We start from the raw sequence: 15,431 nt of genomic DNA, 5'->3' as shown, positions 1-15,431 counted from the left end.
CTTTAAAATCTGGAGACAGAGCTGGTAATTTATCCAATTAAGCTTACGATCCTTGTTTATCCTCTTTGGAACTATGGGAGTTATTTCTGGCTTTCAGGTATCCTTAGTGTAGACATTTCTCAACATAGGTAGTTCGTAGTCCTGTAGAGTTACTTAAGTGTCTTCCTAGGGAAGAAAAGGCCATTAGGGATATTAGGTCATCATTGGTTTGCCTTCAGTTTTGTGAAAGTCGGTTCCATTGCAGCAAATTTCAATTTTAGTTATATCAGAAAACCAGTAGGAACATAAATCACTTTCATGCCATCCTATCCATAATGCCACTCTCAGAAACACACCAACATCTGAAGCCAGTCAGTCTTTTTACTTTTTTATTTATGGTGTTCTCTCTTACATTTGTATTATAGAAAGTTGAGGTCATGGTATTTTTTAACCTAAGTTAATCATTTAAAAATATATTTTTTAATTTTTACCATTTGTGTTGTTTATATAGACTTTTTTTACATGTAGAGATTCTTTGTTAAATGTTAAAGTGGTTTGTTATATGGGCTGAGTTTTTTTCTAGTTTTTTTACCTTTTATTTCTGCTTGTAATGCTAACATGTTTTTGAAATATGAATGTTTAATTTTTATGAAGTAAACCTATTATTCTTTCTTTTGCTTTTATGCAAATTGGTCGTCTCTTAAGATCCCTGATCTCTAATATCAATTCATTGATCCTTTTTTTCCATATTTTTTATGGCTTTACTTTTATTGTTTATGATTTTATTCATCACTTCAAATATACAGAGCACTGTGGTAGGGCCTGAAGAATATAAAAATGAATAGAGGTGGTTTATGTTCTCAAGGAGCCTTCCAAAATAGGGTAAAACTTACCAATAATCATAATAAAAATCCATAATTAGTAAGTGCCCTGTAGGTGAAGCACAGAGGTTGTTCAGAGGAGAAAGGGGTCATTTCCAGATAAGGGTATGTTATAAGGTTTCATGCAGGAGGTGACATTTGGGTAGGTCTTTAAGGATTTCATCCAGTAGAAACTGGAAAAGAGATGTCCAAAGGATTAGAGAAAGGAAAATATAGCTCTGGTCAGGATTGGGGAGTAGTTAATAGTCAAATAAAAACACTCATTGAGTAGAGGTTTAGAAGCATCATCTTACCTAAACCTCACAGGCATCTTGTAAGGTTGATACTACTATCCCCACCTCTTGAGGTATAGTGCTGAATCTTAGCCGGGTAAAGGAAGTTTTCTGAGATAACTCAACTGATGGAACCAAGATTTGAACCACATTTCTGATGCTCCAAAGCCTGAGCATTTAACTAGGCCACAATTAGAAAGCTGTTTAGGATTTAAATGTAATCATAATGGTCTTTCAGATTCTGGGTATCATACCCTTAGAGGCAGTATGTGTTGAGCACAGAAAAGTAACCAGGGCATTGTGACTTGTCTTGTGTGTACCTCTTAAGGAAAAAAGAGAGTGGAAGAAAGGAACAAGCACCTGGAATATGCCAGCCTTGCGTGTTCTCCTCTCATCACATGGCTGAAATTAGACTCTGCCTTTCCCTGGAGGAAACATTACTTCCTCCAATAAAGGAAACTTTGCCTATTTATACTATTAAAGAATCTGTAGGAAATGCATCGTTCACTTACAGTGTATAGAATGGTGTGCTGTTTTGCTGCAGATGTGATGTTTCCTGAATTTTGCACTAAAAAGAATTCCCTTTCATTATGTGTTTTGGAATGAGGTGTGTGCATTTCAAAATAAGCAGAGCAATGGTGATCACATTTGGTGCCTTCTCATTTCAGGAGAAGAGTAGGGTGTAGACCAGGAATAGCATATTCATTCTTATGGCCCATCTCTGCCAGATGTTTTTAAGTGAGAGAGAGTAAGGAGTGATGCAAGGTCTTTAGGAAATGTCGATTTAAAAAATATAATGAAAGAATTCATATTGTGGAAGGTATAAGGGGAACATGGGATTAAGAAACCTGTTGCTTCAGATAGATTTTCCTTCAGTAGTCCTTTGAGGCTATTTTGTTCTAAATCTCCTTTACTTGTTTCAGGGTCTTCTCAAATTTACCTGAGTACTTTACTAAGAAAATTCCAAGCTGCCTTACAGTCCCCTTCCTTAGATTATCTCTGTATCGTGACTAATTCTGTCCCATGCTTCCTAAGTTGCCCTTCGATGTCACGATTCTGGTTTTTCCCCACCTTCACTCATCATAGGTTGCTGCTGAGGACTCATTGTCTTGGTCTCTCTGTGTTGTTGCCTCACCTCTAAATGTTTGGAGAATGGGGGAGAAGGTGGTGACAGCTAAATGAATAAGGTCTTTTAGCTTTATAAAGTTTTATGACTCTTGTATCTTCAGTGTCTCTACCACTTACTCCTTTCATTTGTCCTACAGACATATTATTGCGGTGGTCTTCCCTTTCTCCACGCCCTAGAAGCTAAATGCAGCACCACCTTTTCTCTTGTTAGCCCCAGAACCTCTATCTCATTGCTCCTTCTTTTCACTCCCAGACTTCTCAAAGAATAACCTGCCTCTAATTCTTACTGCTTGCTTTCTCCCAGGCCCTTACAGACTGGCTTGTACCCTTACCACTCTCCTGAAATTATTCTTTCAACTAGTGATCTCCTGATTGTCAAAACCAGTGGCTTCTTTCCATCCTTAAACCACTTACACATTCTACCACATTAAACACCATCAACTCACTGACCTTCCATGACTTTTGTTTTCAGATTCTGTCTTCTCTGGCCTTCTAAATGCAGATATTCTTCAAGTTTCTTACCTTTGCTACCTTCTCTTGTGCTGTAGGCTCCTCTGGATGGCTGTATCCACTCACAGGACATCTTTATCTCGCACCTCTCCACTGATAATTCCAACCCTACAGTTCAGCATCTCCACTCCAGGCCCTTCTCCTACACATGAATATCTTAGCAACTCAAACTCGATCTATCTAAAAGTCAAACGTGTATCCTTCTTTTATCCTTTCCTTTGTAACTCCCTCCTTTACTCCTCACATCAGTCCTCCTCACCAGCCCCACACAAAAACAAAACAGATAAACAAAATTCTCTCATCCTGAAATGAATGGTTAGTTGCACTACTGTCTTTCCCTTAACTGGAGCTAGAATTGATGGAATCGCTCATTTATTTGTTAAGTATATACCTTCTGGGGTACCTGCTGTATTCCAAATACTGTTCTGCAGTCTTAGAATACATTCAAATATCCCTGCTCAAGGACAGAGACAGCATACAGCCAGCATAGTAAATCAGTTGTATAGTATAATAAAGGTAATAAGTGCTGTGGGGAAAAAAGAAAGAGCAGATTATTGGGGATTAGGATTTACTAGGGTTATGGGTAAGGGCTTGCAAACTTAACTAGGGCTGTCAGGGTAGGCCTCATTGACAAGGTAACATTTGAGCAAAGTCCTGATGGCGGTAAAGGAGTTAGCTGCGCCCATGTCTGGGAAGCGTGTTCTGGGAAGATGGATCAGACAGTGTAAAGGCCGTGATGTGGGAGCAGGCCTGCCATGTTCAGGGAATAGCGTGAGGCCAGTGTGTCTAGAGTGAGTAAGAAAGTGAAAACTAGAAAATTAGGTCAAATGGGTATTGGGAAGTTATTAAAGGGATGTATCTTTAATTCTGAGTGACTCTGGAACCATAACAGGATTTTATGCTGAAGAGTGACATGCTGTGATTTGCATGTTAAAAGAATTGTGTTTGCTGTGTTAAGAATAGATGATCAGGGGCAATAGTAGAAGCAGGGAGACCAGTTAGACTAATTGCAGTAATCAGGTGAAAGATGATGACTAAGACTAGAATGATAGCAGAAGAATTGGTAAGAAGTGGTCAGATTCTGGGTGTATTCTAAAAGTAGTGCCAGTGTGATTTCTGACAGATTGGATGAAAGGTATGAAAGACAGTGACGGTGGGTGTGAATGGCAAAAATAATATCAATTCCAGAGACACTGGAGGGTGACGTGGAGACTCATTGTAATGGAGGGAAGTGGGATGAAAGAAGATAAAGAACTAAACTTTGGTCATTCCCCTGGTGACCTTTTCTAGTCTCATGTCTTTAAAGACTTTTATAAACACATGACTCTTAAATTTATATCTTCAGCCCAGTCCACTCTTCCAAATTGTCGCGGTGTCCCCATGTGTGAGTGGTGCATCCCGCTGCCTACTTGACATCTCAAACCTAACATGCCTTAAACTGAACTCCAGGTCCTCCCCAAAATCTTACTCCAGCTATGGCTTTCTTTGTCTCAGATGATGGTAGTTCATTCTTTCTGTTTTTCAGTCCAAAAGCTTTGAAGTCATTCTTGACCTTATGAGATGCCCCTGTCTAGAAATGACCGTTTCTCCTATGGACAGCTTTGTGTCTCACAAAGGCACTTGCTAATTTTTGACCTCTACTACCATTATTTGTACGCATTACCCTCCCTATTTTGGAAGGCTCCTTGAGGACATGAATCACCCCTATTCATTTTTATATTCTTCAGGCCCTACCATAATGTTTTGTGCATTCTAAGTGGTGAATAAAATTGCCAACAACAAAATTCACTGAGTAAAAAATGAAACCATAAAAAACAGAAGAAAATACGGGAACATTGAGTTGACCTTAGAGATCAAGGATCGTAAGAGAGTACTAATCTTATATAAAAGCAAGAAAAAGAATAACAGATTTAAAGTTTTGTAATTAAAAAGCTTCTTTTGCTGTGGGCCTCAGTACTCCACTATACCCCACCTCTTCATAATAGACTTAAATGATCAAAAGGAAGTACGGCACAGTAGAATATTGTGGTTAAGGTAAAGCTATGAGCCTCTCCTATTGTCTTTGTCCCTGCGAAATAAATAATGCACTGAAATTTTCGTACCAGATTTGGTAGGCTAGTGGCAGTTAAATGTAAGGTTAATTTAATGTTTCAGATGCAAAATTTTATAACTAAAAATTCAACTTTGGTTATAATTGTAGGCTGTAAGCTCCAGGAAGGCAGGGATCTTATGAATCTGGTTTATTCTGTCCCCAGCACCTAACACAGACTGATATGGCAATATTGGTTTAATAAAAAAATAAAGGGCAGAAATAGAAAATGTAAAAATGGCTATGTAGCAGAACATCAAGGAAAGGGGACTGCTCAGGAATTGCAGTTTTAATTGTCAAGGAGCAAAATGAACAAAATAAATGTCTAGCTTTACTTCAACTTAAATATTTTTCCTGTCATCTAAACTGGCTGAGGCCAATGCAGTTGTGTAAGCAGAACTGCTGATAGAACATCTAGACCATTCTTTCTGCTGGTGCCTGTCCCACCTGTTGAGTGAGTAGTTCCTTACAATCCCTTGTGATTGAAGGGATTTGGGGACCTCCCCACATTGAATCTGGTGCCTCCACAGAGTATTGTGTTCAGAGCCCAGCCTTCCTAGTTTTTATAGACTAGAAAACAGAGACCATGAAAGAGGATCACTTACCATTTGTTGTCATCATCCAGAAATTGTCACGGTGTCCCCATGTGTGAGTGATGTCATTGTGTTGGATATATGGGCCGGGAGTAAAATTGCTGCTGTATTATGAGTAGAATGAAGCCCAAACACTGTGTAGGGGCTGCTGCTCCCCTTCGCCTCTTCTCTTTTTGCCCTCCCCTTTTGGGTGATCGAGAGAGCCAAAGGCAAGTATCTGATTTCCCCCTCTCCTTGAATAAGGTGCCAGGAGGCAGTGCTTTGTGCTGCAGATTATGCTGATTTGTACGTGTCAGCGAGACCTGGCACTCTCCCAAAGAATCTGCTGCATTAAGAATTTGATTCACTCCAGATAGTTAAGCTTGAAAGTTGTTATGTTCTTGATTCAACTTGAAAAATGCCAGGAAATTGAATGTCAAGACTGTCACTCGGCACTCATTTTGATAAAGCATTAGCTGGTATTTAATTGTTATTTCCATTTCAGCCATTGGGGAGAAATTTTAAAAGACCAGTTTCTAGAATTGCTTAGCAGCCTATGTAACAGGAATGTGATACGCAATACCCTTCTAGTGGACTAGGGAAATGTACACCAAGGAATGATTTGTGTCAATACCTGCACTATAATATTAATACTGTGATATTCTCTTTATTACTGATGATGTACCTCTTACTAACCCTTACAGTCAATGTTGAAAAGTATGTTTTCGGAGAGTAAACAACCATTCATTTCAAATACAGGTCTGGGACAGAAGTAACCACATAACCCAATAAAATATTTACTTGGAGAGGAGGATCTTCTGTATAAAAACCAAGCAATATTTACTCTTAATTTACAAAAAACTTGTGTCAGGTTTTTAAGACCAAAAGTTGGTCAGAGGTTACAAACTTCCAGTTGTAAGATGAGTAAGTTCTGAGGATATGATGTACAGCATGGTGATTATAGCTAAGAATACTGTATTATATGCTTGGAAGTTAGTGAGTAGATCTTAAATGTTCTCACCACACACACAAAAAAGGTAATTATGGGACCTGATGGAAGTTTGCTAATGCTGTGGTGGTAGTCATTTTGCAAATACATAAGTGTATTAAGTCAACACATTGTACACCTTGAAATTATACTGTTATATGTCAGTTATATCTCAATAATGCTGTGGGGGGAAAACCCACAAAAAACAAAGTAGAATTAACCCAACAGATACACAAGGGTCCTGTGATGAGATAGAAAGACCCAGCTGGTGCTCCTGGGCTAAAAGCAATTGGGGGGCAACAGGCTGTGGAGGCCTTTAGAGGTCTCCCTTTGCTCTCTGCCACACAGCTTAAATAAATCAAGCCAGATAGGACTAGTGGACCATGCTGAAGACCTTTAAGGAGTAAGCACATTTCAGTCTGTTTCTTTCCCATTCCTGTTCAAGGATTTAGCGTCTCTGAACTCTTCTTTTAGAATTGCTTTCAGAGGTTTTATCACATTCTTTCCAACCTTAGCTTTCTGCCCAGCAAGGAAAGAAGTTTTCTAGCTAATAAGCAGCTGTAGTGTAAGAAGTTAAGATTTCAAAACATAACAGCAGCACTAGAGCAATTACAGTCACAGATTTAATATTCATAGTTTGGACTGTGACCCGGAAAGCCCATGACTTGTCATTTTTCTGAGGGGTAAGTCATTTAGCCTACTGAGTGTGTCTAGCACACCTCCTTCCACATCTAAAACTCACTGCAGCTTTATTCTGCATTCTCATGCCAACTAACTGCTGCAATGGTAAAAACATCTTTCTTTGTGGGAACCTCGCCTGAAAAGAAACCCAACTACAAATGCTGTAAAATAAATGAAGATTAGGTTAACAGACCTAAGAAATTATTTGCAAATTTAAAAGATCTTAATTTTTTCTGGGCTTGCCTCACAAAAGTTGGCAGCATTCAGACATGAAAATTAAGGCAGAATCATTGCTGGCTTTTGATAAGTGATGTCTTAGGATGTGTATCAATATTGATCACCTACATTAACTTCTATGGAGCTGTCATTAAACAGTATTACATTGCCTTTTCATAAAGAAACATACCGTAATAAAAGAGAGGTCAAACCTAAAATCTAAAGATGATAAATAGACAAATTACTAAAAGGGACTTTTTTTTTCCTTGTTAGTAGTTAAAACTTAAACATCTTACTGTAATTCCCAGGAAGTAACATTCATCATATTTTCCAAAGTGCCTTCACAAATTGAAAAACGATGAAAGAGGATCTGCCCACTTGAGAATCAGAGTATCAGGCTGCGGGGTCCTTGGGAATTGATTGTTATATCAAATGTCTCACACACCATTGGAACTCACACCCCACACGAAGTTTCAGGCATGGCTGATAGAGAGCACTGGGAAGCTCAGAACCCTGAGTCAGCAGAGTGCGAGCCTGCCTGGGTTCAGAGCATGCCTGTCTGATCTGGGAAAGTTATTTAACCTCCCTGTGCCTCAGTTTCCTTGTCTGTTAAATGAGGATAATAATAGTACATGTCTCACGGGATTACATGAGTTAATATCTACAGAATTCTTAGCACCTGGGACAGTTAGCTTATTGCTATAATTATTACTGCTGTCATTTTCCTTGTGGGTGAGAAAGGGCTGTCAAGCTGAGCCATAAGAGAAGAGCAGTGTGGGTGGCTTATGACTGGTAGTCTTGGCGGAGGCGATTTACCATGAGATCTGGGTGTAATTTGGGTTATTTAATATTGTTAGTGAACATTAACACTGGGCCTTGGGCCTGGAGAGAACACTGGTGTCTTTCCTACGTGTTTGGAGCAGCCAGTCAGCACCCAGTGGAGGAGGGGAGCTGCAGGCAGCCGTGAGATGGTGCTTGCCTCAGTCTCTCCCGTCTCCAAAGGATGTACCCTTCTCTTCCCTTCAAGTATAGGTCACTCAGTCTGGAGCCTGAAACTCAGTAGGATATTGATTCAGTCTCCCATTATCTCCCTCCTCCCTGCCTGCTTCCTGCCCCTAGTCTAGCAATGGATTTTAATCTTAGCCTGTCTTCTAACTCTCTATAAGCAAATTACTTTGACCTTAATCACCCACTCTTTAAATGGAATAAAAATGGCTCTGCCCATTCAGAGGACAGCCAGGGGATTAATGGAAATGGCAGATATTAAGCATTTTCCAATTGCGTGAAAGGAGGATTCCTTGACAGGATAGACTCTGTAGTAAAAGGGCTGTTTCCCAAGGCAGAAAGTCCTTTACCTTGATACCGGGCTTTACCCCCGGGTAGCGTCAGAGCTGTTTAAGTTTAGCTCTGCTGTCCCTGGCCCGTGTGTTTCGAGTACTGCTTTTTAATTGGCCCTCGTCTTTCAAATGTGCACAAGCTCTAATGCACGTTATGGCTTTACAGCCAGTAAGTTAAATTACATGAATTCTAACCAGTGCTGTTGAGCTGTTAGAGTCTGCAGCCTTTGAAACCACTAACTTAATTTTGTCCAACTCTTACTCGGTAACTCAAACAGAGCCAAACCTTTTCCTTTTGAATTTGGTTTTAAAAATAATAAATTGCTCCCAGGCAGTGGTCCTGGGTGCCAAATTTTTATCTGGGATCTAAATCTTCTGTCTGCATCAAAAATCCCCCAGAGTAAAGGGGTAGAGACTGCTGATGAAGATGTGATATAGGACAACTTTTACCTTAGCTCGACCTTGTGGTCTCAGCTGTGTAACTCTGGACAGGTCACCTCATCTGAGTTTCGATTCTCTTATCTGCAAATCTACAGCCACAGTAAATTTTTGAGAGAATGAAATGAAATCATCTTTATGAGCATTTTCAAAGTATCTATTGACCTGCATGTAAAATCCTACCTCTAAAAGAGCAGATGTAAGTGGGAGATTCTTTATTCCAACACGCTGTTATTAGAATTAGGCTGTAAGCTCATTCAGGGCACGGCTCTATTATCAAACTTTCAGTCTTCTCCACAGTAAATACTCAGTGAGGAAGCTGGATGTGCTTGTCTAAAGGATTCTCAGTCAGTGGCTTCACCATTTCGTCATGTTACTTTGAAGAGCCTGATTTTAGCAAATCTTTATCATTTGAGGATGTGTGTGTGTGGGGGGGGGTGTTGAAAACGGCAGAGTAATGAGAAGAGTGTGATCAAGCTGAGGAATTTTGGGTTGTGGTATTTTTGGTTCTTTTCTGGGGGGGAAGGGGAGGGAGTTGTTTTTAAAAATGTGAAAAAACTGATTTCCCTTTGTTACTGATAAATTTATTTCTAAGGCAATTCCTAAAACAGGATTTTAGACATCTTTAAAGTAATCACAGCATTTCAGTACACGATGCCTTCTCATTTTTATAATACACTCATTTGGATGTATATGTACTGTATATACATTTGTTTTTTTTAAATGATAATTTTAATTATATTCACATAGTATATCATACCTAGCAAGTGGTTCTGAAGTAGGAAAAGCTACATAAAAGTCAGTGCTACTTGTTCTTTGTGACATTGGTTATTATTTCACTGGTCTTAGACATTTTCTTTGATGTAACTATATGAGCAATGTCTTCAACTGTTTCTAGAGATCATCCTAAATCTTTTAACTGACTTTTTTTTTTTACAAATTTAACTCCATGTTTTAAATTGCTAAAATAAAATAGATATCTAAGGCTATGTTCTCCTACATACAACTAATAGAACATGCATCAAGTACCCAGTTTCTGTGCATGTATAACAGACCTTTCAAAAAGAAGGAAACATTTAGTAAGTTCTTCTGGAGTTAGAAGCAGGTAACACCCCGATACTTATAAACTGAGTCTTTTGGAAGACAGACTGCATTTCCTAATCTGCAGTAGCTTACCCTTTTCAGTTCCTCATGGTTGTTGGTTTTTTCCTTTCCCCCCTGTATTCTTAGATACAGGATATACCCCCAAAGTCTCCAAGTGGTGCCAAGCCAATGACGCTAAAAATGCCCCTACTGCCGCCCAGATAGCTGCATACCATTTAAAACAATACTCTCAGATCAAAATCTGTAAGGACTTTTAGAACAACCTCATTACCCTTTTTGAAAGAGCTACATTTTTAAAAAGTTTATCTGCAGTAAGTTTTCAAAAGCCAGTCAGCTATAAGTTCTTGTGAAAAATGACTTGCTCTAACTTTCTGTGGTTGGTTATGTGCTAAGAAAAGCCATTTAAATGTTATCCTCACTTACCTACTAGCTTCCCCAGCATAGTAGGTGGTGCTGGAGGCCTCTCTATAAATGCACTCTACTTGAATTTACCATGACTCATGGATTTTGCCCCAGCAAAGACTTGTAAGGATTCTGGCCCAGTTCAGGGTCTCACTTTAACAAAGAGGTCAGAAGTTTGAAAGATTCATTAGTGATGGTTGCAGTGCAGTTCATATGGCTGCCCCTTCGATCTGACTGCTGGACGGTCAGCAAAGCCAGTCCTCGACTTCTAACTGACTGTGATGCCTGCGCGCGCACCTGTGTGAGCGATGCTCCCCGTGGGTGCTGGAAACGAAGTAGCAGGGTTTTCTCCTTTGCCACTTTGGGATTTATAGTCAGTCTTTAATAGTGCAGCAGATTTCAAAATATATAGTATCTGTGGTTTTCAGTATAACAAACTATTACTGAATTTTCATTTGCATCCCACTGCTTAATCTACAATCACAGTTAAAAAGGACAGGTTTTCTCCTAGAATAAGTTCTCTTTTTACATCATTGAATGTCTACCTGCATTACATATTACGACCTGCTTTATCTGTATCTATTTCTTAAATAATTGCACTCTTGCAATTTAATGTTTTGCTTTATTGATGTGTAATTACTTCAAAGCTGAATAAAACTAATGGATAAAAATAAACAAGTACAAAGTCTCTCTTAACAGTGTGGAGAGTGGATAGACAGCTAGATCTTTGTCCTTGCAGCATGGTTCTTTGTGGAGTTATAAATCCTGTGTGTTTGGCCCACACATACGGGCTAATATTAGGTCGTTTTTAAAGTGATGGTGTTGCATCACCATAGTTCTTCCCTGCTCTGTGGGGTATCATGTTGCTTTAATGTAATGAACCGAGTCCTGGGCTCCCAAGTTTTTTTCTCCATGCTGGAAATGATTACATAAAACTGAATGGCTATATGCTGAACTGCTATGCATTTAGAGAATTTCTTATTCTTCAGGAAAAATCTTACAAAGACTTTAATTCTTTGCATTTGTAACAAGTTTCTGTTGAAAATATTAGCGATTTTAGACTCTATAGCATTCTGTTTGAAAAGCAAGCATGATCTCTGCAGCAAGTTCTGTATTTTAACTTTGTGCAGATGTACACTAAAAGAACATGATGTGCTTATTTGTTGCATTTATGCTACTTTCTTTAAGTAAGATGGGTGAAATTACATATTAAATAAAAACAGCAGCTCAGACGGCAGTCCTTAGCAAATTGAAAAAGCCTTCCAGAGACAGTGGAGAAAATGAGACTATGACTTTAATAACTCATTGACTTTTGAGAGAATTGTCTCCTTTAATGCATTTATATAGTAATTTCTTTGTGGAATTTATCTGTAAACTGTCTAATATTTAAAACTAATCTGCTGTTAAATTGTGTTGGTGAAATGTTACCAAAAGTATTGTGTTTTATGTCTTAACCAAATACTGCAATTTGACTTTTGACAAAACTGCAGTTATAAGCAGACACATGTGTTCTGTTGTGTATGGCATGAAACTTCATTTAGTGAAAATGGCTGTGTGTTCTTGGGCAAATTATTTAACCTCCTCGAACCTCAGTTTTCCTTTTCTGTATGAAATGTTATCTGTCTTTTAGGATTATTGTCAGGATTAAATGAGAACATGTATCAAGCACTAGCATAATACTTTTCAGTACATGCCCACTTACATTCTATGTCCAAGCATCATAAAACACATTGTACTTTTATATGGTACTTTTGAGCCAGAAAGTACTTTGTATTGAGTATTACATACTCAATTCTGAATGAAACTTTGTATTGGATATTGCTTATCACACTCAGTTCTAGAGTGAAAATTCACAATATGTAGAATAAATTTTTTTAGGGTATTTAAAGAACATATGTTTGAGTGGCTACTGAGCATAAAATGTTGTTTCCTGTCATTCACGGTCAAATGTACTTGAAACCCAGTAAGGTAGAGGTCCATCCGAATGCTCTTCCCAGTTCATGTTATAGTTCCTCTCCCCCTGTGTTTGCTATTTTCCTTTTTCTGCAACCCTGTTGTAACTTTTAAAAAGTTTTCACAGTTAAAAAGCATTTGACTTTTTTCCCTAGTCATTTAAAAATAGGTTTGATCAATATGAAGCATTAGCTAGTAGCACTGTTTGGTCGTTTTTTATTGATTTCAGTTACCAGTGCCCTCAGGCTTATGTGTGTGAGAATGAAAGTGATATATGAAATATGCATTCAGGTTAAATAGACCAATCTCCTTTTTACATCTGCAACCACTATAAACAGAATTCTTTATATGGAAGTGACTTTGGTAGACGTTACTTACACACACAACTTTAAGCCTCCTGAGCTGGTGTTTTTTGTTATTGAGACCAAGACTTGTACAGTGTTTTGGGAAGTTTCTGCCATTTAGTTACTTTTATACTAATTAGAAAATGCTATTCAGGGTTGTAGATTTACAGCTCAGGAGTACACTGTTTTGGCACTTTAACAGTTGATTGTAGTTCCAGAGTGTTGGGGATTTGAAAGATGTTCTGGTAAATACCAGGGGAAGCCTGCTCAGCAGGGCATGTATTATTTAGAAAGTTGAGCAAGGAAGTTGGCTGTGGGCAGAGGTTGTTGTGTATCATCTGCCCCATCAGTCAAAGCTCCAGCAGCTGTTCCTGTCACCAGGGCTCGTATGTGTACTGCCCATCCATCAGCACTGACAGACACTGGCTGCCTCTCTGGTGGGCTGGGAAAGTCATGGACACACAGACTAATAGTGGGTATCTCACTGGCCACCAGTCTGGATGGAAGCTCATTTCCAAAAAAGGAGACCAGGCACTGACTCCTTTATCTTTCATTAGACTATTAACCAAAATATATTGTCAAGAGAATTAATTAGATTTTGGAGAATCTGGTTTTGACCAAAAATATGGCAATGGAAATGTAAGGGGGTTGCACACTTGGACCCAAAGAGACATACTAGTTAAATGAGAGATGAGATAGCTTACTTCACCAGATACTGGATTTTCAGTGCCAGATTATCACCGAAGAGGCCTTTCCTGGTTGAACAAAACCATACAGAAAAGACTGGAAATCATAAGCATTCCTCTTACAGAGGCCTGCAGAATGGGCTAGATCCCAGGTCTGATCATAGACAAGCCTCCAACCCTTTCCTTTTTCCCTTCTAGTATTCCAGAGACATCCTCAGAGGGAAGGGTTTGGGAGCATTAGTATCACTGTCTGATTACTGTGTTGACATTTTTAAAGTGCCATTAATCATAGGAAATGAAAATGATGTAGAACAGCGATTTTCAACCTGTGTGCCGCAAGAGGCACATGGTGTGCCACAAGAATTTTTAAGACATGCAATACCTGACTATTTAGTCAGCAGCACTGACCTCTTTTCCCTTAGACTGTCAAATAAAGAAATGACAACAGCCAGTATAATAATAGCTGTCTGGTGTGACTGAATCAGAATTATACCTTTTTTGTCAGATTGGCAAAAAATATATTTTTTGGTGTACTGCAGAATTTTAGTAATTAATTTATGTGCCATGAGATGAAAAAGGTTGAAAATCGCTGATGTAGAAAAATACCCAGCCAAGGAATATCAAGAAAGTGAGCTACCACCCAATATTCAGATGAAACTGAAGCAAAATGCAGCTTAACCCTTTGTTTTTTTCTTTTCTTAATTAACTTATTACTGAACTCCTAAAGCTAAGTAATTGAGTGGTAGCTATTCAAGCAAGGGAAATGGCAACCATAGCAGAGGGAAACTGAGAGAGGCAGGTGCTTTTATTTTGTAAATATTACACCTATATAATGTATGAAGTTTATAAAGATAATGTTCATCTTAAGATTATATAATTTCAGGCTCACTTCTGTCACTTCCGTTTTTTCTGTTGATGCTGAATATACTTAATGTACTTGATTTCAATTAGTCCATGTGCCGCTTTGCCTGTTGATGGAATTTTAGAATTGTTAAGCTGGTATATGCTTGGACAGGTAACACTGTCGTCATGGGCACACAGTAAAAAGCAATGATATGGTATATGAATAGAGTAACTCATTTGTCAAAAGCTGGCAGCACTTGTTGGGTATTTTGCTGGATTTTTATATCATCAATTCATTGTTGATATAAAATAATTTAAACTCAAATAAGTTTTCCTAACTGAAATGTTAGGAAACATGAAGTAACTATAGGTATCCTTATTTAGGAAATACATATGACACTAAACTCAAGTGAGCATGACACTGTAAAATGTTTCTGATGCTGATCTGAGCAGGTGCTTCATTGGAAAATAGCACAGGAACCTAAATCCATCCCTTCCCCTTTTTTTCAAGACAGATCATGTTTTGCATCATAGTACACATAGTAGATTTTCAACAAAGACTGATAGATTGATATATGGATCTGAGATGACTGAATTTTAGGGTGATCTGTATAAGGAAATTGGAAAATAAGTAATATTATTAATAAGTGTTGGTCTTTTTCCACCCCTTGCAGGTTTTTATCATTCATTGGAGGATCACTGTGTGAAATTGGGAAGCCTGAAATGCAACAAAAAATAAAGGCATTCCTTGAAAAGGAAGGAATAGAGAAACTTGCAGAAAGATTACAAACAACAGTACACACCTTACAGGTCATCATAGATGGTCTCAGCCAGCCTGAGAGCTTTGACTTTCGAACAGGTAAACAGTTGAACTTGAACAATTGCACCTTTCATTTGCATAGCTCACATTGCCTCCTGTGGCCATCCCAACAATCCTATGCCATAGGCAAAACAGCTCTTCTCCCATTCTACACAGGAGAAAACTCCAGCATGGTGACCTTCCTTCAG

At 38.6% G+C, this 15,431-nt stretch overlaps 1 protein-coding gene across 6 annotated transcripts in view; it reads left to right on the top strand.

Annotated features, from left to right (window-relative positions):
• Window positions 1–15,431, top strand: part of SRBD1 (S1 RNA binding domain 1) — a 143,332-nt gene that overhangs the window by 123,981 nt on the left and 3,920 nt on the right. For all 6 annotated transcript variants that reach the window (XM_081155927.1, XM_081155926.1, XM_081155928.1 and 3 more), the window contains exon 20: window positions 15,098–15,282. In XM_081155927.1, the coding sequence (XP_081012053.1) occupies window positions 15,098–15,282 (185 nt within the window). The remainder of the gene's footprint in view (window positions 1–15,097; window positions 15,283–15,431) is intronic.

This window comes from Miniopterus schreibersii, assembly GCF_964146895.1.
Source record: "Miniopterus schreibersii genome assembly, chromosome: 13".
Classification (NCBI taxonomy): Eukaryota; Metazoa; Chordata; class Mammalia; order Chiroptera; family Miniopteridae; genus Miniopterus; species Miniopterus schreibersii.
The sequence above is the reverse complement of the archived record's forward strand: the minus strand, read 5'-3'. Positions and strand labels throughout refer to the sequence as shown.